At 42.5% G+C, this 26,509-nt stretch overlaps 1 protein-coding gene across 3 annotated transcripts in view; it reads left to right on the top strand.

Annotated features, from left to right (window-relative positions):
- PLXNC1 (plexin C1) overlaps positions 1-26,509 on the top strand; it is a 140,508-nt gene that overhangs the window by 56,335 nt on the left and 57,664 nt on the right. For all 3 annotated transcript variants that reach the window (XM_067697555.1, XM_067697556.1, XM_067697554.1), the window contains exons 6-10: positions 6,196-6,343; positions 9,680-9,767; positions 11,778-11,880; positions 12,021-12,122; positions 23,453-23,592. In XM_067697555.1, the coding sequence (XP_067553656.1) occupies positions 6,196-6,343; positions 9,680-9,767; positions 11,778-11,880; positions 12,021-12,122; positions 23,453-23,592 (581 nt within the window). The remainder of the gene's footprint in view (positions 1-6,195; positions 6,344-9,679; positions 9,768-11,777; positions 11,881-12,020; positions 12,123-23,452; positions 23,593-26,509) is intronic.

Here is a 26,509-nt window from a genome sequence, read left to right on the forward strand (position 1 = left end):
GGCTGATTATTTTAGTAATTTCGATAAGATGTCAGTCTCCATTTCTTGGTCATATTATTTCAAAATATTTCCTATCTTGATTGTTAGCTGTGACTTGCCTGAAAGTCTTAGATCTTTGGTTATTTAAATAATTCCTTATCCCAGACCCATAGAGATGGAAGTCTATGGTTTTCCCCGATTCTGTCTATTAGCTTGGTTCAAAGAGTGTTTGCTCACTGCCCATCATATACCTAATAACATTCTAGTAACTTTCGTGGTATGGGAAAAAAAGACCCATATAGTACAGAGACTCTGTTTCCAAGAAGCTTTGTCTCTTTACACAAGACAATGAGAAGACAGTGTATCCTCATCCTCGTTATGAAATTGGCATTAAAAAGAAAGAATTAGAGCAATTCCGATTGTCTTGGAGGGACTTCATGAGATTTTGTTGAGTAAAATCATCAAGATGCAGAAAAGTACGTATAGCATGATCTTGTATTGATCCAAAAAATGTCCCTGTGTATGTTCATGTATGTATGGCTCTATATGGTTATTTGAGCATGGAGAAAAACATGGAAGAATTCGTGCTAGGTTGTAAACATAGGCTCCCCTGATGGAATGATTCATGTGGTGGAGGAAAGGTCAGAGACAAGTAAAAACAAACAAACAAAAACACAAACAACTGAAATCCTCATACACACAGACAAACACAAAAAGGGATGCGTGACATCTCATTTTGCATTATGTAAAATTATATGTTTGTATACCTATAAAGAGATTTTTAACAGTCAGTAAAAATGGCTTATACTGATAAAAACAGAAAAAATGTAGGAATAAAAGTATTTCCCACAAACAGCATGGTTCCTAAAGGAGAGACTAGAAATGTTCTTTTACACATCAGAACAGAAACATCAATTCCATCACTGATACAACCAACATTGTTTCTAAAGTTGTGTCCCGTGTAGTAATACAAGAAACAAGTGATAGAAATAATTATTAGAATGGAATAGACAAAAATATCATTATTTGCTAATCTTAAGTGGTTGTATATCTGTAAAATCTAAATATATTAGCTTTTAAAACTTTAATTGTTCAGTAAACATTCAAGTAACAATAACCTTACTACATGTAAGACAAACTGTTAACATCCATTAATAAAAGATCCCATTCATTAAAAACAACAGAAGTACTCAGGCACAAACTTGAAGAATGAGGTATATACCCTGTATTTTCAAATCATTTTTACTAGGAGATACATGTTGAAGCCAGCTACGAAAATAGTGATTTTGGCCATGCGACAGCTAGTCTTAAGCAATAGTAATAGTAATTAGATAGTGAGGCAGTGGTCTGTTGATGCTGTTTATAATTCATAATAGGAAAACCTTATCAATTAAAAGCATAAGCAAATATAAAAACAAAGACACATAAGGTATTTTCTTGGAAGATATGAAAAACATCTTAAATATATCCAGACATATACTATGTTTCTTGGTGGGAAGAGATCATAAAAATGTCACTACTTCCTCAATCTATTTTCTAGATTTCATGCCATCCCAGTGAAAATTTGAATAGACTGTCTTAAAATTAATATAAAGTTCATCTGGAATAATAATATGAACTGGTCAAGAATATCCAAGATATATCTTGAAAAAATAAAATTATTTAAGCAAGACCATTTCCATATGATTGTAAACACCTATATAGTGGCAATAATTTGGCCCATGACTCTGGTTTAAAAATAAGAATATAGATCCATGGAATAGAGTAGAAAGCTCAGAAATAGAGGTAAAAATTTTGGGGCTTCCCTGGTGGCGCAGTGGTTGAGAGTCCGCCTGCCGATGCAGGGGACACGGGTTCGTGCCCCGGTCCGGGAGGATCCCACATGCCGCGGAGCGGCTGGGCCCGTGAGCCATGGCCGCTGAGCCTGTGCGTCTGGGGCCTGTGCTCCGCAACGGGAGAGGCCACAACAGTGAGAGGCCCGCATACCAAAAAAAAAAAAAAAAAAAAAAAAGATGTAAAAATTTTAAAGAGCATTATCGTAAGAGGAAACAAAAGAATTATTTCATGAAAGTTGATGAAATAACTGGCTTACAATGTGGAAACATAGTTTAATTCACCTTTTTTACTTTAAATATAAAATAAATTTTAGTCTAATTAAGAAATTCATCTAAAAACCTAACAGAAAGTAACTGAGCATCAGATAATTTGGAAGTATAATTTTCTGGCTCTGAAGGAATATATTCTGTAATAGCAAGAGAAAAATATTCATATACTTGACTTTTTAAAAAAATCTATACAAGGAAAAATAAGAGATGACTAAAGCACATACTTCAGGAAAAACATTTATGACAGGCAAAATATTAATCGCTAGATATGAAAGCTAGGAGAAAGTAAAAAGAAAAATCTAGAGACACCAAAAAGTAAGTGGGCAGAAGTGTATATTCTCACAAGAGGAGGTTTAGAGGGTTGGATATAGATATGGAAGTATGTTCAGCTTCACCAGTTATCAAATAAGTACAAATTAAAGTGAAAATAAGGTTTGCTGACACCTAGTGATGGCGATGCCAATTAACACAACCTTTTTGGAAAGCAATTTGGCGATATGTTTCAGAAGTCATAAATATATTCATCCTGCTTGAAGCACTAATTCCAGGCTTAGGCTTCTGAAGAAGTAATTTGAAAGAAAACCCGTAAGCTTACAGATGTTATTGCGGCGGCATTTATAGACTTAGAAACTTGGAAATAACCATACTGGCAATAAGAGGAAAGGTTACGTAAAGTAAGGTCTGTCGATAGAATGATAGAATGTTATGCGGCAAGAAGTTCTTTGGCCCCATGGACATTACTAGCTAATTGACACTCAAACTTCATATCTCATCTGATTCTTTGGGTCTTCATTCCCTCTTTATCCAACTTAACTCAAGAAAGAGTTATTAACTTGGCAAGGATTCCCACGTTGGGTTCATTAGGCCAAGGTCTCAGCTTTTTAACCATGCTTGCCTGGAAGCCAAAGTCGCACAAAAATCCCTTCAACTCCCTGGCTATCCTCTTCTTCCACTGCTTGAAAACACTTACTGTCTCCTATTTTCAGATCAACTCCAACTTCTTCTGCCCCATTGTTCCCCTGAAACTGAACTCCATGGAGCCATTCCAGCAGACACTATAAGTCCTCATCTTACTTGGCCTCTTGGCTGCATTCTTGAAACTCTGTCTTCCATCACCTTCCATGGCGCACCCTCTCCATGCTCCCTTCCTTCCTTCTTGACTATGCCTCGGCCTCCTTTGCTGGCTCCTTCTCTCCCTGACTCTAAATGTTGGAGTTATTTCAGCCCCAGGTTTGGCTCTTCCTCTCTTCTGACTCTGTACTTTGTCCACAGACAATCTTATCCACTCCCATGGCTTGATATACCATCTATATGTTGATGTCTCCTTTATCTCCCACCCAGATTGCTTCTGGGCTCCAGGCTTATTATATCTTCTTAATTATCACACAAGCATCTTGAACTACACACATCCAAAAATTGAAGTCTTGATTTTTCCACCCAGGGTCTGCCTCCTGCTCGTGTGTCCCATTGCAATATACAGTACCGCTGTGTCCAACCATTTGCTTACCACATCCACATGCCCCACTTCCAGTCCTGCCCCATGCTACCTCTAATGGGTATATTGAAGCTGTCAATTCTTTCCATTTCTACTGTACCATCCTAGCCCAGGCTTCTATCCTCTCTTAATGATCTCCATCCCGTGTGACCCTCCGGTTTTCATCTAGCAGACTTTCCCACACTTCTGCTAGACTATAAGCTCCTTGAGGGCAAGGACGGTAGCTGCTTACTTCACTGAAGTAATCAGTGCCTTGTGTAGCACATGGCACCTCCTAAAAGCTTGATAAATGTTTATGGAATAAATTAATGCAATGATTACAGTTATGTAAATGCTATGTATATGAGAACTGGAAGGCAATGTGGAAAATTTAAAACAGCTAGTGAAAATAGGACTTTAACAAGCCTTCTGGTGCTTTTGTTATGATGTTTGAGCAATGAATTCAATTTAAGACATACATGTGTACAGGATAACAGGTGATAACGGTCATGCGCTGAGATGAGCGGTACAGGGAGAAATGCAGGGGTGAAGCATGCGTGGGAGTTCAGCCAGGTGTTGAAGATGAGCTGCTGGGGATGGTCTGGGGTTCAGTAATATGTTCGGGTCCCCTGGAGAGGGTTGGACTTCAGTGCAGTGGAAGTTGGGCTCTAAGAACTTGCGTTCCAGCATGATCCTATGGCTCAGAAACAGGATTTTTTGAAAATGGAAAGATGGGGGTGAGATCCCAGGGCTAGAAGAGATTTAGCAAGCGTATCAGAAGATGAGAGACAGTGGTCTTAGCTGGCTGTGCAGAGTCTGGGCAGAGGTCTGAAGTATAACAGAAGATGGACACCTATCACTCTCCATCGTGGGTGATAAGATTACCACTTCCTATGGTCCCAGCTTCCTAAAATTTAGCCCACCTCCTCACCAGATCCCCTGCATGCACATGATGCAGAAGTGGTCTCCCATTGGCATATTATTATTATTATTATTTTATATTTATTTTGGCTGCACCGGGTCTTAGTTGCTGCATGCGGGATCCTCCTTGAGGCATATGGGCCTCTTAGTTGCGGTGGCATGTGGACTTTTTTTGTGTGTGTGGTACACGGGCCTCTCACTGTTGTGGCCCCTCCCGTTGCGGAGCACAGGCTCCAGACGCGCAGGCCCAGCGGCCATGGCTCACGGGCCCAGCCGCTCTGCGGCATGTGGGGTCCTCCCGGACCAGGGCACGAACCCGTGTCCCCTGCATCGGCAGGCGTACTCTCAACCACTGCGCCACCAGGGAAGCCCCTGGCATATTATGTTTAACTTTCCTGTTTCTTTTTCTTCTTCTTCCTCTTTTTCCTTTTTCTTCCTTCTTTCCTCCCTCCCTCCCTCCCTCCCTCCATCCCATCCTCCTTCCTTTCTCTCTCTCTCTCTCTCTCTTTCTTTCTTTCTTCTTCTCCTCCTCCCTCCTAAACATAAACAAATGAAAAAAAATTGTGTATTTGGATGAGAATACTTAATATCATAAAGATATAAAATCCCCTAAAATTAATGCATATATTAGTACAATTCCAGTTAAACTCACAGTCCCCACACCCCATTTGCGTAAAATGATCTTAAAGTTCATATGGAAGAATAATGTTTAGGCAATGCTAAGAAAATTATGAAAATAAAAATAGAGTTGGGCTTCCCTGGTGGTGCAGTGGTTGAGAGTCCGCCTGCCGATGCAGGGGACGCGGGTTCGTGCCCCGGTCCGGGAAGACCCCACATGCCGCGGAGCAGCTGGGCCCATGAGCCATGGCCGCTGAGCCTGCGCGTCCGGAGCCTGTGCTCCGCAGTGGGAGAGGCCACGGCAGTGAGAGGCGCACGTACCGCAAAAAAAAAAAAAAAAAAAAAAAAAGACAGAGTTGCCATAAATATATTTAAATCCACAGTAGTAAAAATTTGATGACATTGGAATAGAATTAGATCAATAGATAATTGGAACAGTGCAACGTTCAGAAATAGCTTGCAGGTATACGGTGATTTAATATATGACAAAAGGGGTAGTTAAGTGGGAAAAGGAATTTTTTTTTTTAGTAAATGGTTGTGACATAGCTGATTAACCATCTGGATAAAAATAAAGTTCGACCCTTATCTTACACCATACATAAAAATAAATTCCAGATGGATTAAAGACATAGTTTAAAAAATAAAGCAACGAAGATGGTGGAACAATATTATATTTGTCCACAAGCAAGACTTTGGGAAGAACTTTATAACCAAGACAAGAAACTCTGCATTTGATTACATAAAGACACATTGTGTCGGGTAAAAGATAACACACATACAAACTGCAAGACAAACAGAGCAGGAGAAGATATGTCAGAAATGTGACCGATAAGGATTAATATCTGTACTATACAGAGAGCTCTTAAAATTGATAAGAAAAATACACACAAAGCAGAAAAAAATGGTCCAAGGATATGAATATGCGATTCACAAAAGAGCAAATTAAATAGCCAACAAAACATCTCTTTCTTTATATTGGCAATCTAAGAAATTCTCTTTCTATGGCAAGTCAGAGGTGAGTTCATTTAAGGCTCTAGGATGGATGGAAATGATGGAAAAAGACCATAATTTGGTTCCTGAAATTTCTTCCCCACACAGACGACTGTGACTGTGGTGGGAAGCTTCTCTCCAAGACACTCGGAGTGCATGGTGCAGAACGTGGACACCGGCAGGATGCTCTGCAAGGGCAAAAGTGTATCCAATGAGACCTGCACCTGCAGCATCCCGACCAGAGCAACCTACAAAGGCAAGTGGACTCTTGCTGTTTTTTTCTGTTGTTGTTGTTATAAAATGAAGCAGGCAGGAGAAACTTCTGAGTCCAGATTGCCCAGGAAACAAGTTAAATGACAGAATCGGAATAGTCCCACGCTGTAGACTCTCTCTCCCCCTACCCCTTGCTTCCCACTTTTCCCCTCAGTCCCGCTCACCTCTGCTCCACTCATCACAGGAGTGCAGTACCCCACAGTCACATGTGGCTGGAGAATGACAGAGGATGGTAAGTTGGTTAGGTGAGTGGAGTCAAGCCAGAGACCTTTGGGCTGACCTTACGTGGATGGTTCAGATAATTCAGAGATCTGAACATCTGGGAATGCCCTTGATGAGATGAGAAAACAGAACGGCCAACATTTTATCATCTTAAGTTCATTGCATTCGTTCATTCATACAGGAAGTATTTATTGAGCATCTACGTGCCAGACACTGTGCTAAATGGTAGGGAGTCAGTGACCGAAAACACTCACCTGGTCCTTGTTCACAGTATTTAGAGCCTCTTGGGGTAGAGATGAGTAAACAGCACCTTACAGTGCAGTGGGTAGCATGCAGGGAACATAGCACACCATGGGGAGCGCATGAAAAGGGTACCTAACTGGACTTGTGGGGGCAGGTGAGGGTGCAAGGAAAACTTTCTGGAGGATGAATAGGGTTGAGCTGGACAAAGAAGAAGGGGAAGAGTAACGCAGTCAGAGAACAACTAGTGTGATGGCCAAAAGGAGAGAAAAAGCTTTGTCTGAGGAGCCAGAAGAGGTTCTGTATGGCCAAGGCAAATAAGGTAGAAAGCAGAATGATAGAAAATGGATACCAAAGAAGGTACAAAGTGTCTGGCACAAAGTAGCCATTGATGATCAATAAATTTCTGTTGAATGAATGGCCGCAGGTGGAGAATGGGACAGGAGGAGGGAAGGGCTGAGTTCTGAAAGGTCAGAGAGAAGGGAAGCTGTGGCAGTGACCGGGTGGGACTGAGAGCTGAAACTGTTGAAGACAGGTAAGGGTGGAGCGAAGTGGGTGGATTCAAAGGATGGTTAGGAGTTAATACAATGGACAGACTGAGGATTCATGAGTCCCTCTGGGTCTCATGAATATGAATATGCGATTCCCCGGTCTTGCTCACCTGTAACATAAGCTTCGGAAGTATTTGATTTTTTTTTTTTTTCTTTTTTTTGCGGTGCGCGGGCCTCTCACTGTTGTGGCCTCTCCCGTTGCGGAGCACAGGCTCCGGACGCGCAGGCTCAGCGGCCATGGCTCACGCACCCAGCCGCTTCGCGGCATGTGGGATCTTCCCGGACCAGGGCACGAACCCGTGTCCCCTTTATCAGCAGGTGGACTCTCAACCACTGTGCCACCAGGGAAGCCCCGGAAGTATTTGAGATCACCTTGGAAAGCTAGTTGATTGCTTTTTAAAATTTTTTTAAATCTTTTTAAAAAACTTGAAATATAGTTGATTTACAGTGTAGTTGATTGTTTTTACAGCCTCCGTCAACTGAACCCAACCCTTTGTCTGCCCTTTTCTCTGGATGCCTTCCATATTCTGAGCAGGCAAACAAAACCACTTCCCACCTCTTGCATTCAGCCAGCCAGTGGCCATTGCCAAACCTTTGTCTGTGGCCTGTAGTGGCTTTGCCTCTTTCACCAAATCCTGTCTCCCTTCTGCTTTGAAAAGTCACCTCTTCCGTATAGGCTTGACAGATTCTGCTCTAATCATCCCGATCGTTCCAGTACCCTCTGGGTTCCCCACCTGCACCCCAATCTTGGTACCCAGGTGCTGCATGGAACTTGAACCACTCAGAGGGTGTTTCCTTGACTATACTGTCACTGTGCTTTTTCACCTAAGTTATTTTATCTCTTCTAGAATAACTGCGAATGCTTCCAGAGCAGAGAGCATATATATTCGTTTCCTTGTGATATTTCCCAGTAGTGTTTTGTGCACAGTTGATACTCAGGAAAGTACAACTCTTGCTAGTCTCCATCACTGGACACTTGTTGATTCCATTGATACGTATTTTCACTGGGAATCCCTCAGTACTTACTGTCCATATGTTCATGCTACTAACAGTTATCAAGTGTCTGTTCAAATGCTCTTGCTGAGAGGTCACGCCAGCCCTCCAAACCTTCTTGTCTTTGGAACAGAGGATTATCATTTCACATATACCCACTTTATGTGAGCAGAATTTTATGTGGCATCCTGACTTTCAGAATGAATATTCCTGCTGAAGAGAACCCCTTAAAGTAAGGGTTCTCAGACTTTTGGACTCATATACTAATAATATTTCAGTTGAAAAATGAGGGGTGCCAACAAAGTTAGGCCAACTTCTTAATTTGTCAAGGAAAGACTTTTCATTTTAAAAGCATCATCTGCTCTCCCCGTTAATTCATAAAAGGAAGAAGATATTAATCCAGAATGGGTGACAATGAAGATATCACAGAGTAGCACTGGTCCCTGGCCACAACAGGATTTGAAAGGCACCGCTCCAGGCGGCCGCATCGAAACCTGGCTATACACAGTCAGTACATGGGGAGATTACAGACAGATTCCGGACATCCCCCAGCCCTGCTGAGTCAGCATATCTAGGAGTGTGGCTCTGGAATCTATATTTTCATCAATTTCTCAAGTGATTCTGATACACAGCCAGATTTAGGGATCACCTAGGGTAGAGCATGTAAGTTAAAGAGGTACAGGAAGTATGCCATTTCTCTCATGCTGATTTAGCAGAGTTTTTATCTTATTACTTTATTCTTCGGGGTGATCGAACCCATGGGTAGGTTTTCGAAAGCAAATGAGAAAACCTTCATCATAGATTTGGCAACAGCTGACCCCAAGGAGGTCATGGCTCTCAGCCCACGGGAACCACACTTTGGAGTTTGTTAGGTAAATATCCGTAGTATGGATTTTTCTGAAGGTGCAGGATTTCTTCTCTAACATTCCGGTTATCATGTTCTAGGCAGTTCTTGCTCGGTGACTTGTTTTATTCTTATGCTGTGGCCAATTACAAGCTGAGATAGTGATCCCAGGGAGAGTATGAGCTGTAAATGGGCTGTGAAATGGCTTTTTCTTAGTGATTATCCGTGGGAGGCCTGGAACGCTAGGTGGGCCCGGGTCTGTTTGGAGGCATGTGCTGTGCACTTCGGCTGCCTGACGTGAATGGCCCCCCGGGAAGGAGCCACGTACTGATTGAAATGTTAGCGAACAGCTGGCACACCCCACCCTCTTTGTGGAGGAGGCAAAAAATATTTAATTTTTGCATTTACAGCTTTGCTTGACGATAGCAGGGCTCCACCGTCAATGACTTCTTTTTCCCCTTTGCTCCAGATGTTTTAGTTGTCAACGTGACGTTCTCCTTCAGTTCCTGGAGTGTGTCAAAAAGATTCAACTTTACCAACTGCTCATCATTAAGAGAGTAAGATTTTATTTAACATGTGAATATTCTCTCATTGGTTTTAATGTATTTATTTGCTTTACTCTTCGATTTCCTAAAGACCTCTGTGGAGGAGAACTTTCCAAGGTGCCTTTTGGAGCATGGCCTAACGGGAGACAGGAGAGCCCCTGAGCTAATAAGCTGACTTGTTCAAGCCCTGCCAAGTGAGGTGGAGCAGAGAAGAGGCCAACGGCTGTGCTTGGGTGTATTTTACCCACAGGGAAATACATCCCTCCAACCAAGCGGTGGCCTTGAAGTAACAGGCAAAGGGGTGCTGCTAGGTTCTCACCTGATCAGACTGGCTTTGGGAATTTGAGTCAAGGAAGAGAGTCTGAGCATGAGATAAGGGGAAGTCACGGTCAAGGAGAAGCACAAGAGGAAGTCTCTGTCGTCAAAAGAACATGTTAATTGTGACCCACGTTTTTGTACTGCGTTTGGCCCTGTTGAGCTACGTACCCCCCTGAGTTAGGACCACACTTCAGTCCTTGCTTCTAAAGCAGACGGAAGACAGAGGAAATATGTCTCCCAGATTCCTGGTTTTCCAGCTGCAAGATGGGATGGATGTTCCCATGGAAACAGTGGGAAGCTGTATTATTAGTGATTCTATAGCTCTTTCAGTGGTTTGCTTGACCAACTGTGTGAGTACCAAACGTGGGTTTCTTTGGGTCTGGTCTGGGAACCATTGTTTCTTCAGGGTAAAGGCATTCGAACTCGATGCTGAGTTGGGAGGTCACCCTACAGCTATATGAACAGGAGCCGCTGGACTTCACCTTTACCACCGCGGCACTTTGAAAGAGGGATTGAATTCAGTGATTTCTAACAAGCAGAACGAATTCAGGGAGGAAAAACACCAAACTTGATACAGAGAGTCCATGAAAATGGGGGAAAAAAGAAAAAGGGGGAGAGTTACATAGATCTGTGTAGCTCAAGGAGAGTTTAAACAGAACACAGCTCCTGCACCCACGCCTGTAAGGCCTGGTGAGAGGAAGCGCCCTGCCCCAGGTCCGCAGCTAGGTAATTAAGAACCAGACCTCAGACCCACAGCTCCCCAGAGGGGGAGCAGCCTTTCCTTGGGTACCTACTTCCCCTTCGAAAAGCACTTAGTAAAGTCATCACACTTGAGGGGTAGCGATAAGAGCGCACGTCACAAACCTGCTTCTAGCGCACTTCGGTGGCGGGTGAACCCTTAGGCGAGCCTGTGCTTTCTTCTCCCACCGAGACTGCCATTTCTGTAGGTCAGAGTCTCAGGATGCCTTGGCATTTCTGGAACAATACATGAAATGCACATGTGTCCCCTCTCCCTGATCTAGGCCTCTCACTGTCCCCGGGCTGAGCCTTCCTTTTGCCTCCTTTGGCTACCTTTCCAAACCCACCTCGATTTCCATTTTTATTGTTCTTGCTTTAACACTGATTATCCTATTAAGTGCTTTTCAAGTCTTCCGCTGTTATCCATGCATGGTTGTTTGATTAGTAGACACAGTTCTTCCTTAATTTGATTAAAAAGCAAACACTGGCACCCTGTTTTCTCTGCTCGCCAGGTAGCACTTTTAGTTTCCCGTCTTCCAGGCATTTGGCAGTGTTTCTGCTCCAGTGAGTAAGGGTGGGTTTATGGGGGGGCTGGGGGAGATCAGTCTCCAGAGGGAAACTTACCTGAAGGTAGACAAATAGCAGAACTGGATTCAGAAACAGATGCAGTGGGTTCCTGTTATCTACTGACATACCCGGTGACCCCAGCTTCAGGTTTCCATGGCAACCCCCCAGCAAGTGTAATGATGGTCCGTCAGCCCCGAGGGCTGCCCAGAGCAGGGCATAAAGTCAGTACTATATCCCTAGCCCCAAAGGACTGTCCTCTCTCCCCTGGGTGCATCACAGTCTATCCAGGGATTTTTTTTCTTCTTTTAAATGCTCGCATGCAGCATCACAGAGGGAAATTCTAGGATATGAACGTTTTCCTAAAAATGCGGGAATTAAGTTGGTTTTCTGTGTTGCCAGATGCCCAGTATGTATTGGAACTGGCTGTGCTTGGTGTGAAAGTGAGAGAAAATGTATCCATCCCTTCACAGCTTGCGACCCTTCTGATTACAAGAGGAACCAGGTAAGGTGACATTTTCAGTATTACAGGGTTTAACCAAAAATAAATATTTGTGACCACCTAGCCCCAGCCTGTCTTTTGCCTTTATTTCAAACTTCGAATTTCCACCAGTTCGGATGTTGAAGGGATATTCTTCATTTCAGGACCTCTGTCCAGTGGCTTCTGAGAAAGGGGCCCCACCCAAGACAGCAGGAGGAGGAGGATCCAAGGAGAAGACAAGTAACGGAACCACCCAGGGCTTGCAGGTCAGACCCTGTTTTCATATCGATAATGGGAAAAATCCCCCTTTGAATGGCAATAACATCTCCTGCTACTTTGGGTTCCTTTTAAAAATTCCCTATTTTACCTTCTACCCAAATTCCCTTTGTTACCTTTGGTTTTTAACCAAGTTGCATTTAATTGGCTCAATACATCAGAAGCTGCACACTCGCATAAAATAAATTAAAAATCTGTAATTATGAAAAATGAAGGCCCGGTAAAAGTAAAATTTTAAATCTGACTTCGTGGCTCTCAGGGAGAGTTAGAAGGAAGTATAGAGCACACAGCACTGAGGGGATTTCAATGTTTAACCACATGTTATGATTGCATTTTGGGGGGGGGGCGGGGTATGTGAGGGCTAGGCGTGTCTATGCAAAATATATAAACGAATCTCTTTGGATTATTTTTCTTTGCAGAGATGATCTAACCAGTAGTCAATAGTGTCAAAACAAAGAGTTGTGTCTATGTAATAAATATACATTTCTCTTCACTTCTCAAAACTGTTTTTCATGGAAAAATACTTTCCATGAAATTTCTTTGGAAATTCCTCTTATTTTCTTCACAGTAAATCACCAAGCTCAACTGACAGACGTGTTTGAAAAGAGAGAACATGACCATGTAAACATTTCCGGGTAGATGCATTTAGTACACAAATGCTGACTTCATTCATTTGATGGAAGTTAATTGAGCATCTACTATGTGGTGAAAAACAAAAAAGGACAAGTTCTTGTTCTTATTAACCTTGGGTCTAGTGGGAGCAGACAAATTAAAAACAGTAACATGCTTTGTTCTTAAAGGCTCAGTTTTCTGTCTCTTGGCTAATCTGTGGCTTTGATGTATCCATCTGCTGCTACTTAAGGTCAGGTGCCAATATAAATAAGTAGCACATTTGTAATCACTACCAAAATGTTGAGAGTAACTTTAGGTGAATTTAGTAACAAGCAAAGGGAATGTGAATCAAAATGGATTATGAAGTTAATTAAAGGCATTAGAAAAGCTTGGTGTGCCAGTATCTTCAGACTTTTATTAAAGTCTTTGAGGTTTTATTAAGTGATGAGCCGCATTTCTCTTCCCATTGGTTTATGGAACCAAGGCATAGTGACAGGTGTTTGAATCAGAAAGGCAGTGGCTTTTAAAAAAAAATTAAACTTCTCTTTTGTTGTTGTTTCAGTTGTTTTTTTAAAATTTCGGTAAAATACACATAACATAAAATTTACCATATTTAAGTGTACAAGTTCAGTAGAGTTAAGTACATTCACGTTGTTGAGCAACCATCACCACCATCCATCTTCAGAACATGTTTCATCTTGCAAAACTGAAACCTCGTACCCATTAAACAATAACTCCTCATCTTCTCTTCTCCCAGCCCTGGCAGCTACCATTCTACTTTCTGTCTCTATGAATTTGACTGCTCTAGGTACCTCAGTTAAGTGGAATCAAACAGGATTTGTCTTTTTTGTGACTGGCTTATTTCACTTAACATAATGTCTTCAAGGTTCATCCATATTGTAGCATGGGTCAGAATGTCCTTTAAGGCTGAATAATGTTCCATTGTTTGTATATATATTACATTTGTTTATCCAGTCATCCATTGATGAACACTTGAGTCGCATCCAGCTTTTGGCTATTGTAACTCATACTGCTATAAACAGGTGTGTACAAACACCTCTTCAAGACCCTGTTTCGGTTCTTTTGGGTAGGTACCCAGAAGTGGAGTTGCTGGATCATATGGTAATACTATTTTTAATTTTTTGAGGAACACCATTCTGTTTTCCTTATCGCTCTGACGTTTTACATTCCCACCACCAACAGCGTATGAGCGTTCCACGTTCTTTCCAGCACTTGGCTGTTTTCGTTTTTTTATAGTATCCGTCTTAAATGGGTATAAGGTGGTATTCTCTTGTGGTTTTGATTTGCATTTCCCTACTGATTAGTGATATTGAGACTCTTTTCGTGTGCTTATTGGCCATTTGTGTGCCTTCTATGGAGAAATGTCTATTCAAGTGTTTTGTCCATTTTATAATCAGGTTTTTTTTGTTGCTGTTGAATTGTAGGAGGTCTTTATATATTTTAGATATCAACCTCATATCAGATATATGATTTGCAAATATTTTCTCTTATTCCATAAGCTGCCTTTTCACTCTGTTGATTGTATCCTTTGATGCAGAGAGGTTTTTAATTTTATTGAAGTGCAGTTTATTTTTTTATTTTCTTCCCTGTGCTTTGGGTGTCATATCCAAGAAATCATTGCCAAATCCGATGTCATAAAGCTCTTATTCTAAGAGTTCTATAGTTTTAAGCCTTATATTTAGGTCTTTGATCCATTCTGAGTTAATTTTCATATATGGTGTAAGGTAAAGATCCAACTTCATTTCTGTGTGGGTATCCAGTTTTCCCAAGACTGTTTGTTGAAAAAAACTGTCCTTTCCCCCATTAAATATTCTTGGCACCCTTATCAAAAATCATTTGACTATATATGCAACAGTTTACTTCTATGCTATATATCCTATTCCGTTGGTCTATATGTCTCTTCTATTTTGTAATAAGACACTGTTTTGTAATAAGTTTTGAAATCAGAAAGTGTGAGTCCTTCAACTTTGTTCTTCTTTTTCATGATTGTTTTGGAAGAAAAATAATTTATTTTGAGGTAACTGTAGATTCACATGTAGTTGTGAGAAAATAATACAGAGAGATCTCATGTATCTTTTACCCAGTTTCCCCCAATAGTAACATCTTGCGAAACAATAGCACAGTATCACAACCAGGATATTGACAGTGACAACAGTCAAGATCCAGAACAGCCCTGTCACCTCAAGTCTCCCCCACGTTGCCTGTCTATAGTCACACCCACTTCCTCCCTCCCACTCTCTATTTCTGACCCCTGGCTACCACTAATCTATTCTCCATTTCTATAATTTTATCATGTCAAAGACTTTAAACAAATGGTATCACCCAGAGGTACCCTTTGGGGACTGGCCTTTTTAACTCAACATAATTCTCTGGAAATTCATCCAGTTCTTTTTTTAAAAAATTTTTAAAATTTATTTTACTTTTGGCTGTGTTGGGTCTTCGTTGCTGTGCACGGACTTTCTCTGGTTGTGGCGAGCGGGGGCTACTCTTCGTTGCGGTGCGCGGCTTCTCATTGCGGTGGCTTCTCTTGTTGCGGAGCTCGGGCTCTAGGCACGCAGGCTTCGGTAGTTGTGGTTCGCGGGCTCAGTAGTTATGGCTCGTGGGCTCTAGAGCGCAGGCTCAGTAGCTGTGGTACATGGGCTTAGTTGCTCCGTGGCATGTGGGATCTTCCCAGACCAGGGCTCGAACCCGTGTCCCCTGCATTGGCAGGCAGATTCTTAACCACTGCGCCACCAGGGAAGCCCCATCCAGTTCTTTTATGCATCAATAGTGTCTTCCTTTCTATCGCTAAGTCGTGATTCAGACAATGACTTTTTACATTTTTATTTTAAAGGAAAAAGTAAGGTCACGGCATCCTGTTTTCCTGTATTGTGTCTTACGGAACCTTTTGACTCTTGACACTATGTGGTTAAAAGAACTGGGGCCACCAAGGGAGCAGGAGGCGGCGGTAATGAACAAAGCCCAGACCTGTCTTCAGTGCTTCTCTGTGAATGACCTTTGTAGAAAGACATCTTTTATTTTTAATTAATTTTCATTGAAGTAGAGTTGATTTACAATGATGTGTTAGTTTCTGCTGTACAACAAATGAATCAGTTATACATATACTTATATCCACTCTTTTTAAAATTCTTTTCCCATATAGGTCATTACAGAGTATTGAGTAGAGTTCCCTGTGCTGTACAGAAGGTCCTTATTTTATATTGGGTTGGCCAAAAGGTTCGTTCGGGTTTTTCTTTAACATCTTACGGAGAACAAAACCTGAACGAACTTTTTGGCCAACCCAATGTATAGCAGTGTGTACATGTCAATCCCAATCTCCCAATTCACCCCCCCCCCCCCCGCCGCTTTCCCCATTGGTAACCATAGGTTTGTTTTCTACATCTGTGACTATTTCTGTTTTGGAAATAGGTTCATTTGTACCATTTTTTAAGATTCCACACAGAAGCAATATCATATTGGAGAAAGACATCGTGTTGATACTGAAATGTTTTCTTTAAATACATGACTCAGTTGAGAAACTCAGTTTTGGTTAATAGGGAGTGGAGTAGTGTTTGTCTCCGGAGGGATTTCTCATGCTTTGTGAGACACTGCTGTCTTCTCATCATCATGCGGAATGTGGAAATCCAGGTTTCCAGTTTGATTCTCATGCTGGCCTTGAATGAAGCACTGAACACTCTATTCCTAGCAGAGAAGCGTTGAGGGCTTTCATTCAGTGCATCGTCCACATCACATACATACTGAGTGCTTCCTCTGTGCCGGGCATGGGGACGCGAAACGTGAACGGTACAGACATAGTCTTGGGCTTCCTGATGCTGAGCTAGGGTTGATTCTTTCTGCAGGTGTTTATCAAGCACCTAGTAGGTACCATTACACTGAGCTCCGTGGATACCACAGGGCGGGGGTGGGGGGGTGGGGGTGGGGGTGGGGAACATGTCTTGTCCTCAGTCTCAAGAATCTTATATGTACATGAGCACATAGATAAGAATACAAGATAAAAAAATATTAACCTAGGGAAGGTACCAGGCCGTATACAAGCCCAGAGAACCTCTCTGTGCCTGGGGCCTTGGCTTAGTCATTCCTGATCATTTAAACCCAGTGCCTGGCGGGTAAAAGCGCTTAATCGGTGTGGTTGGATAAAGTCTTTGATGGATGGAGACAAGATGGCATTTCAGCCAGTAGTTGAGGGAAGGGACACGTGGAGACAGAGGAGTGGGTCTTCTAAGCAGAGGGGCTAGCACTGCAGAAGCATAGTGGGTCACCAGAAAATTCCAGGGAACCCATTACGGGAGACCCTAAGTGATTCGATTTGGCTGGAGCAGAAGGATGCAGGAAATTATGGGACAAAACAAGATTGAGGGCTTCCCTGGTGGCGCAGTGGTTGGGAGTCCGCCTGCCGATGCAGGGGACACGGGTTCGTGCCCTGGTCCAGGAGGATCCCACATGCCACGGAGCGGCTGGGCCCGTGAGCCATGGCCGCTGAGCCTGTGCGTCCGGAGCCTGTGCTCCGCAACGGGAGAGGCCACAACAGTGAGAGGCTCGCGTACCGCAAAAAAAAAAAAAAAAAAAAAGATTGAAATGACCCTGGAGCCTACACCAAATACAGTGCTCTTCAAGACATTTTTTTTTAATGCATGAATTTGCTCATCCATGAATGTGGCATTTATGAGAGAGGGTTCCTGGCTCAACCCCTGTTATGCCCTGTTGCCCTCACACTGTTTCATGACCCTATGTCCCATCCCTTGACCGTGACCTAAAAGCACATATTGTCATGTACCAGGGGGCTATGTTAGGAAAAGCATCACCAGAACAGGGAAAATAACTCAAAAATCTACATTTGCCCTTTGGATGGGAAGTATTTTCAGCTGTAAGGGCCAGTCTCTGTCAGAGACGGTTGGCCCTGTCGCCCTGCCCTAACCTCTTTTCCTTCCTTTTCGGAACAATCTTATATCTGGTGCCTCCACCTGCTGAGAGAAGAGGTGGCTGCTCTTCTTTCCTGTTGTCAAGGAAAGGTTGTGGAGATCTGTGATATGATGTTGTTCTAATATTTGTTACGCTTATCGCCGCCGGGTAGAAATACACCATACAAAATCATGTTCTCCTGCTCTCGGAGAATATATATTCTTTCTCTTCCTTGTGACTTCTCTTCTCTTCCTCCATCACTTTTGATTGCATTTTAACTTCTCCCAGGCAATCCCAATCACCTCTTTCAGGGTCCTTGCCTCGAAAATGAAATCAACTTTATTATATACCTTGTTGAGTAGCTTCTGTGGGCCTAGCACTGTGCTGGGTGCCGTGGGGTTCACTGCCAATTGCTCCTTTATTCACTCATTCGTTTGTCCATTCATTCAAAAAGTGTTTATTAAACACCTACTATGTGCTGGGCAGGTAGGCAAAGTGTGTGCCCTTTGGAGTTTACGTTGTAGAACTTATAATAGGAAGTAAGACTCATTTTCATGAAGCATCTGAGTGTGCACAACGGAAAAAGTTATGCACAGGAAGGCCAGAATGTGCTAAATTGAGTAGGTGACCCGTATTTGTGCAGCCTGTGCTATATCCTGAGCTCAAAGTGCCTCTTTATTTGAGCCTCACAATGGACCTGTTTTCCCCATTTGATAGACAAATGTTGACTTGCACAGGGTCAGTAGGTAGTAAATGATAGACATGGCGATTTGAACCCAGGCCATCTGACTCCAGGGCCCACAGCTTTAATCACTGCTCTATACTGTGTGACCTCAGTGTAGTATTGATGATAGAAGTCAGTCTGGAAGGGACTTCTTCTCTTGGCATTAGGCTGGCACAGCCTGCCCCATCCATGGCCTGGGCAGGCTGTCAGGGGGATGCATTAGCATTGAAGCCCTTGGGACGAGGGGGGTGGGCTGGGGCACAGTCAGAGTGAAGGAGTTGGACCCAGGCAAGGCTGGCATCTTTTCCAAGACGGGGAGAGCAGAAGAGCCTTCAGATGGGAAACTGAGGCCTTCAGGAGAGGGGAGTGGCAAGTGTCTCACGGTGAAGTTGCAACTCAGCAAGGGGGTGGGGTTTGAGTGGTGGGGTCTCTGCTAGAGGGGAGACGCTACCCTCCCTGGTCACAGAGTCCTGGGCACCCCGTCCGGGTCTCAGGAGTCCCATTCGGGAAGTTCGGTGACGAAGAGTAACTACTTTATAAACTGGCCTCGGCAGCCTCGCCTTCAAGTCCCCCAGGTCACAGAAGCAAGCCTTAATCTCTCTGCACGGGGCCTTGGTCTGTCACCTTCTTATCTCCAGGTCCATCTCAGTTGGCATTCTAACTCTTGACAATTCCTGGACCAAGTTACATTCCAGTCTCCCAAGGACCTGTCCCCGGGGCCCCCACCAAGGGGCATTCACCTGGGGGCCGAGCCGCGGATGGACACAACCTTTTCGTTCTATTTAGCGCTTTCATTTTTCCTCGGCGGGATTGTATTTTGCTGTTTTCTTTCCACGTCTCACCTCCTTTTACACTTTACCATCTCCACTGCTGGTTACCACTCTTCTCAATTTATACATTTCATTAATATATTACTTCCGTCCTTTTCGGTCATTAATAAAGATGTTAAATAATTCTGAACCGAATACCCCTGTAGGGCCCTACAGGACACTTTCCTTTAATTAGTTGTGCTACCTTTCATCTCTCTAATGTCCTTTGGTTTCAGATTTCCAGCTGGTTTTGGATTCATGTGACTTTTTATCCGGTCCCGTTTGAACTAATTTCGCAAGTGAAAATCTGAGAGATGTTTTACTGAGTGTTGATTCAGGTCCGGGGCTATAGAGAGCTTTGCTATATTCAGATTTTTTTTTTTAAGAAACAGAATACGAGAGTACAATTTGGTCTTAATAAACTGAGCCTTCCTAATGTACCTCTTTCCGAGATACGTTCTTTTCAATCATCGTGGTAGGTTCTCCATTAATGTCATGGTAATTTGAATTGTGTTGACGTCAGACTTCACAAAAAGTGCTCTTGCTGTCAGGAGTAATCCTCTTAGACCTTTCCAAAGATAACTAGTTCTTAGTGGTTGTGCTATTTCCAGTGTCTTATAATGACTTTGTTTTTTAAACATAAATAAAAATAACTGGCTATTCTGTAATTACCTAGTTAGCCAGTTTCTAATGTGCTTTTTTATACCAAACAGGGAGTGATTTAAACTTGTGAGCAACCAGAGCTCATAGTATTTTATGAAATAATTTTAAATTGTGCAGCCGTTTAAAAATAACTCTTAAGTCTTTAAAATGTAACTGACAGGAAGTGGACTATTCTGAGGTTAATTGCTGGGCAACCCAGGGCGATAAGGGTTACAGCCAATGGTATTTTGATTTGATAAATAAATGGAAATCCTTGGACATAGGATGAGGGAGGAATTTCACTGTAGGGCTGTAAGGAATTATCTCTTTGCATCAAGCTGGATTATGTTTTTAAATTAACCCCTTGTATGTGTCAGTTTATGGGACCTGCTACTTCATTTCGGGTTGTGAATTAATTTTTGATTAAAATACAGAAATAGATCTAAAATGTTGAGTGTGTGGAGAGATCATTCTTGGCCTTTTGTCTGTAATAGATTTTTAAAGGATATTTATCAGTAAAAATAGAAAACGTTTTATTTCTAAGACTTGTTGTAGCCAGGTAGTACAGCCATATAAGAACCCTGTTTTTTTTTTTTCTCCTTGTATACCTGTGCTGTTTATTTAGTGAGATCCCCTTGGTAGCTCTTTACTGCACTTATTAAGATTAAAAGGGGTTCTCCAAGCAAGCAAAGGACAACTAATCTGACCCTCTTTGCAAGCAGACAAGAAGCATCTGCTTTCATGAGATAGGCCAGGGCTGGATCCCATCCTAGACAGCCAGTGGAAACTTCTCGAAACAATAAGGTTTTAAAACCAAATCCTTTTGAAGTAGCTGTCTCTACCCAAGAGGAAATAAAAAGTTAATGAGACGTGGGGCTTCCCTGGTGGTGCAGTGGTTAGGAATCCGCCTGCCAATGCAGGGGACACAGGTTAGAGCCCTGGTCCGGGAAGATCCCACATGCCGTGGAGCAACTAAGCCCGTGTACCACAACTACTGAGCCTGGGCTCTAGAGCCTGCGAGCCACAACTACTGAGCCCACGTGCCACAACTACTGAAGCCCATGAGCCTAGAGCCCGTGCTCCGCAATGAGAAGCCACTGCAGTTAGGAGCCCGTGCACCTCAACAAAGAGTAGCCCCCGCTCGCTGTAACTAGAGAAAGCCCACGTGCAGCAACAAAGACCCAACACAGCCAAAAATAAATAAATTAAATAAATAAATTTATTTTTAAAAAGTTAATGAGATGACGTGGCGGGTCCTCTGATGGTATTTGTAGAGCCGTTTAAGGAGCAAAATATAATCCCCTTTAGAAAATCTGTTTTAGGTTAGTTGTAAGGCTCTCTTTAGCCTCTCATGAGAGCGAAGAAGTAGCATTTACTGGGCGTGTTTGAAATTTTGCGTGAGCAGACATCAGCAGTCTAAGAAGTGAGAAGGGCTATCTTCAAAGAAACCTGAGAATCATAGCTGACTTGGATATAAATGTGAGTCTGCACTGAGGTTTAACATAAAGCCTCTTGCCTCCCTAAGAAGACAGTGGATCCTCTAGTACAGGGGTTGGCAAGATTTTTTTCTTCAAAGAGCCAGACAGTTAATATTTTAGGCTTTGCAAACCACATGATCTCTGTCGCAGAGACTCAGCTCTGCCGTTGTAGTACAAAAGCAGTGACAGACAGTGCATAAATGACGGGCGTGGCTCTGTTCCAAAAAAACTTTATTTATGGACACTGAAATTTGAATTTCATGTGTTTACACATGTCATGGAATATTATTCTTCTTTTGACAGTTTTTTCATAGGCTGTACAAGAACGAGCAACGGACTGAATTTGATTTGCTCCAGGCAAATCCAGGAGTTTGCCCACCCCTGATCTAGTGCACACAGAGGTTATGTGTCCTCCACAACACCTAGTGCTGTCCTAGGGATCCTGTAGGTGTTTAACAAATACCTGTTCACTTAGCTGTCATCACGTCAGAGCAAAGAGTAAGCCTTTTGCTATCCAACACACACTTGGCATTTGCAAGGGATTTATCTTGAAGTCTTCGCTAATCCCCCCCATTCCAAGTACCACTCTTGCAGATAATTTCCCCCATAAAATGCAGTCAACTCTAACAGCATAATTAAAGTGACCCTTTCGGGCCCTTCGTGATTCTATAAATACGGGGCTCAAGTCCTTTACTAAAGTGATTAAAATAAATTCTGCCACCGAAATCAATTCTCTGTCGTATTACATCATTACTGTGATGACATAAACAATGAATTTACCTCAATCTGCAGAACCGATCCATAGTGATAATGAGTGATGGTGACTGCTTTACCATATAGCACCTGGGTTTCTCAAGGAACAGAATGATAAAACATCCTTTCAGCAGGATGGGCAGCCCCAGCAGTGCAGCAAGTCCGTCGTGATGAGCATTATACATACAAAGGAGCAAAGGACCCTGGGCTGCTTGAAGAAGCAGGTGGTAGGCAGGTGCTGGATGGGACTAAAGCTCCCCCAGTGCCTTAAGTGGCTTCCTCCTAGACGTTATCCTCTAAGTGGATACACTCTGTGTTTATGATTTAAGCCAAATTTCACATGATTAAGCATCTCTGAACCTGGGGGTGGTTTTCAAATATCAAGAGTGCGAGTATGAAAATTCACTCATGCTAAAGAGCTGCTGAGCTTTCTATTGGCTAGAATCTTAGAATCTTGTCCTGTTTGGTCCATATTGTAGAAGAACATAGACTTTCTGGAAATGGTCTACAAAACAACTACTAAATGATCAGAAAGACAGTGGCATCTGTAGAGGAAAGTGAAAGAAATCAGGATTGTTTTGTCTTTGAAAGGGAAAATGATTCTTGCCATCAAATAGAGGGCTTTTTTAAAAAGGAGAATTTGATTAAACGTTGCAAATAGAGAAGTAAGGTGCATAATCTACGTGAGATGGGGCCCCAGTGGCGAGGGATTCCAAGGGAGACTTTCTTGATAAAGAAAGGCCTGATAAAGCTTGTAATGGGTACAAAAGAGAAGATGGTATCTGCAAACCAGAGAATGGAAATGGTTGGCCCCAGTGGTTTAGGCATGCAACTACTTGATATTAGGTGACTTAGTTGATTTCTTGAGATTTTTTTTTTCGCTGCAGTATACTCCTTGATTCAAATAGCCTACCGAAACAAACAAAAACTAGGAACTGCTTTCTTGGGAATTAAATTTATCCAGAATGACATTTATTCCAACTTAGTGATGAGTCTGGTGCTGACTTACAGTCAGTGGACTGCTCGTCTTTTCCTTCATTTTGCTATGTTGCGAGCCTGCAGAGGCTGGAAGGCAGCGAGCATTTTTGAGACTCTAGTGATAGCTCACTCTTCAGACAGAATGTCAGACTCTTCAACTGTATTTTCAACTGTCTCGTGAGACAAAGACTAATTGGTTTGACCTCATGCTGTCGCATGTTGAGAGACATGAGTCTTCAGCCCTCTCCCTGAATTCACTGATTTCATTAAACACTGTCTGCTTGTGTTTGCAAAATGTTGTAATTTCCCAGTGATTTCTTCGAACTGCAGCACATAAACAGATTTTTTCAAACAGTGCCATTTCTTAGCTTTGATCTTGTGTTTGAATCTTTTCCTTCCAATAGGTCTTCTACATTAAGTCCATTGAGCCACAGAAAATATCAACCTTAGGGAAAAGTAATGTGATCGTCACGGGAGCAAACTTTACCCAGGCATCGAATATCACAATGATCCTGAAAGGAACCAGTACTTGTGATAAGGATGTGTGAGTTGAAATATGAGTAATTTATTCTTCGTAAAGTAGTGAAAAGCTAAAACATCAAAGGAATAGCACTGTGATTAGAATCTTTATATAGTTAATTTATTTCCATGTGCCAGTTTGAGCCAATTAGTCTGCATATTTGATATAACATAATTTCAATAAGTGAAATAATTTAAGCACCACATTTAAAGTTAATGGTGGGAGAATCTGTCCCATGTTACGCCCAAAATCTCAGTATACAATAATTCCAGGATGTTGCCTCTTGGGGTCTTGTTTTGTTTTCATGAACAAAATCAAGTGATTTGAGTAGCAAACATCATTTTGAAGATGATCCACTTAGAAAAATAGTTGAGCACTTTGGAATTTTACAGGAAAATAGGACCACACTTTCAATGTATTACAGTTGAAAAAAGGAAATTTTCTGATCCATTGTATTCTTTTTATTTTTTATTTCTTTATTTATTTTTAATTTTTTTGCGGTACGCGGGCCTCTCAACAACTGTTGTGGCCTCTCCCGTTGTGGAGCACAGGCTCCGGACGCGCAGGCTCAGCAGCCATGGCTCACGGGCCCAGCCGCTCCACGGCATGTGGGATCTTCCTGGACCGGGGCACGAACCCGCGTCCCCTGCATCGGCAGGCGGACTCTCAACCACTGTGCCACCAGGGAAGCCCCCATTGTATTCTTTTTGGGCTTCTCTTTATTGGATTGGTTTCAGGCTCGAATAATAACTCAGTGGAACATACATTAATTTAAAAAAGAAGAAGGAAAACAAAACACCCCAACACAAATATCTGGTCAGTGTACCATTTGAACATCATTATTTCTATGATCTGTTTCCCCTAACACATCCTTTCAATGAAGCTTTGAGAGAAGAAAATCTCAGTATTTCACTAACACTCTTGTGCAAATGCTACCCCACAAAAAGAGAGAAAATAATAATAACATAATAGGGCTTCCCTGGTGGCGCAGTGGTTGAGAGTCCGCCTGCCGATGCAGGGGACACGGGTTCGTGCCCCGGTCCGGGAAGATCCCACATGCCGCAGAGTGTCTGGGCCCGTGAGCCATGGCCGCTGAGCCTGCGCGTCCGGAGCCTGTGCTCCGCAACGGGACACGCCACAACAGTGAGAGGCCTGCGTACTGCAAAAAAAAAAATAAGAATAATAACATAATAGATAATTTGAGTTTTCTGCTTGTTAGTTTTATAATTGTGAGCTAAGTTGAAGTAAAAGATGTTGCAGTCTACGTGAAGTGTAATACTGACTTTGTTCTCATCGTGGGAACGCGCTGAAGACAGTCCACTGAAGCGTGGTGTTTTGGGTCTTAACTACTGGAACAGATTTGTACAGTGTTTGAATCTGCCACACTTATGTACTGAGTTTTCTGTTTTAATTCATTTGCTGCATTTAACTGCCACCCCCTTCCCCTCCTAGCAGTAAATTTGGGATGTCTGTCATTTTGATGGAAAAAGCTGCTCACTGGGGGCTCTGCTCTGTTCTGCTATTTACCAGAATTATCAAGCACACATTAGTGGCTGTATCTATGCGACCCAGGTATTTTTGTACCATTTATCCTGGCTAAATAACCCCCTGCAAAAATCTTTCATTTTGTGTAGCAAAATCTGTGAAGTTAGACACCTGTGTGTTCACTGAAAGGCAATCAAATTCACTGGAAAATAAGTCGTTTTTCCTAGCATTACCGTGTTTCTGACTGTTTATGCTCTCATTCCAATTCCGAATGTGTCTTGAGATACCGCAGTTATTAAATTAAATGACTAAGAGAGACCTTTCTGCATGTAGCATTTCAGTGACCACATCTGTGTGGTGAACCCAAGTTCATGAGCAGTAAACATAACACCCAGTTAATCCTATATCTGAGTTCATGCCATAATCCTAAAACTCTTTTATTATGGTATTTTTTAATGCCTAATTACTCTGAAGAGAAAAATATAAGGATAGTAGTGGAAGGACCCATATTTCTGCCTCCTTCAAAAATTGATAAATAAGTGTGAATATTAATGATCAGCCATTTTACAATGAACTGCCTAGAGCTTTGCTCTGAATATAAAATCTCAGAATGTAAATTTGAGGTGGTGCAAGTACAAACCGACTCAAATTTTTTTGAATTTGCCTTATTGTTAGAATCTGTTATTGCTACTTAAAGGCTATGTGCATTAAAGTAGATAAACATGCACGTAGCCTTTAAGTAATAATAATAGATTCTCACGTGGCATAATTATACTGAGCATTATTCAGACAGAACCCCATCTTCATGACTTGCGCTTTAGAGGCTCATTGTAGACGGGATGTACAGAGGAAGCTGCAGGTTACAGAGGGAATGTTGTAGAAGGCTTTGTTTTGACTGCTGAAAGGTGTTGAGGGCACACTCTGCAGATTTCAAGAGCACCTAGGACAGTCCCAGCTAAATTCCAGTCTGGAGCTCCTCGGGAGGCAGCTTGGTTCTGATGCTGATTGATTCTGAGACCCCTGGGCTCTTGGCATGGACTTTAGGACTTGAGTTTTGCGCCCTCTGCTCTTCGAACAGCAGAATCCCCATCTCTGCCTGGGGTTGGGTTCTACCACACCCCTGCCCCGGTGCTTGACTGGGACTTCTCTTTTTTCAAGCTTTTCATCATGGAAGTTTCCAATCATAAACAAGAGAAAAGAGTGTAACGAACCTCTCTGTACCCTTCCTCCAGCTTCAAAACTTAACATTCCGCCAATTTTGTTTCATCTGTCTCCTCCGCATTTTTGGAAGTGAAGGAAGGATGGCGGCTGGAGTTTTTAAACGCATGTCCCAGGACTTCCCTGGTGGCGCAGTGGTTAAGAATCCACCTGCCAATGCAGGGGACACCGGTTTGAGCCCTGGTCCGGGAAGATCCCACATGCCACGGAGCAACTAAGCCCGTGCGCCACAACTACT

The sequence above is a fragment of the Pseudorca crassidens genome, chromosome 11 (assembly GCF_039906515.1).
Source record: "Pseudorca crassidens isolate mPseCra1 chromosome 11, mPseCra1.hap1, whole genome shotgun sequence".
In the NCBI taxonomy this organism is placed as follows: domain Eukaryota; kingdom Metazoa; phylum Chordata; class Mammalia; order Artiodactyla; family Delphinidae; genus Pseudorca; species Pseudorca crassidens.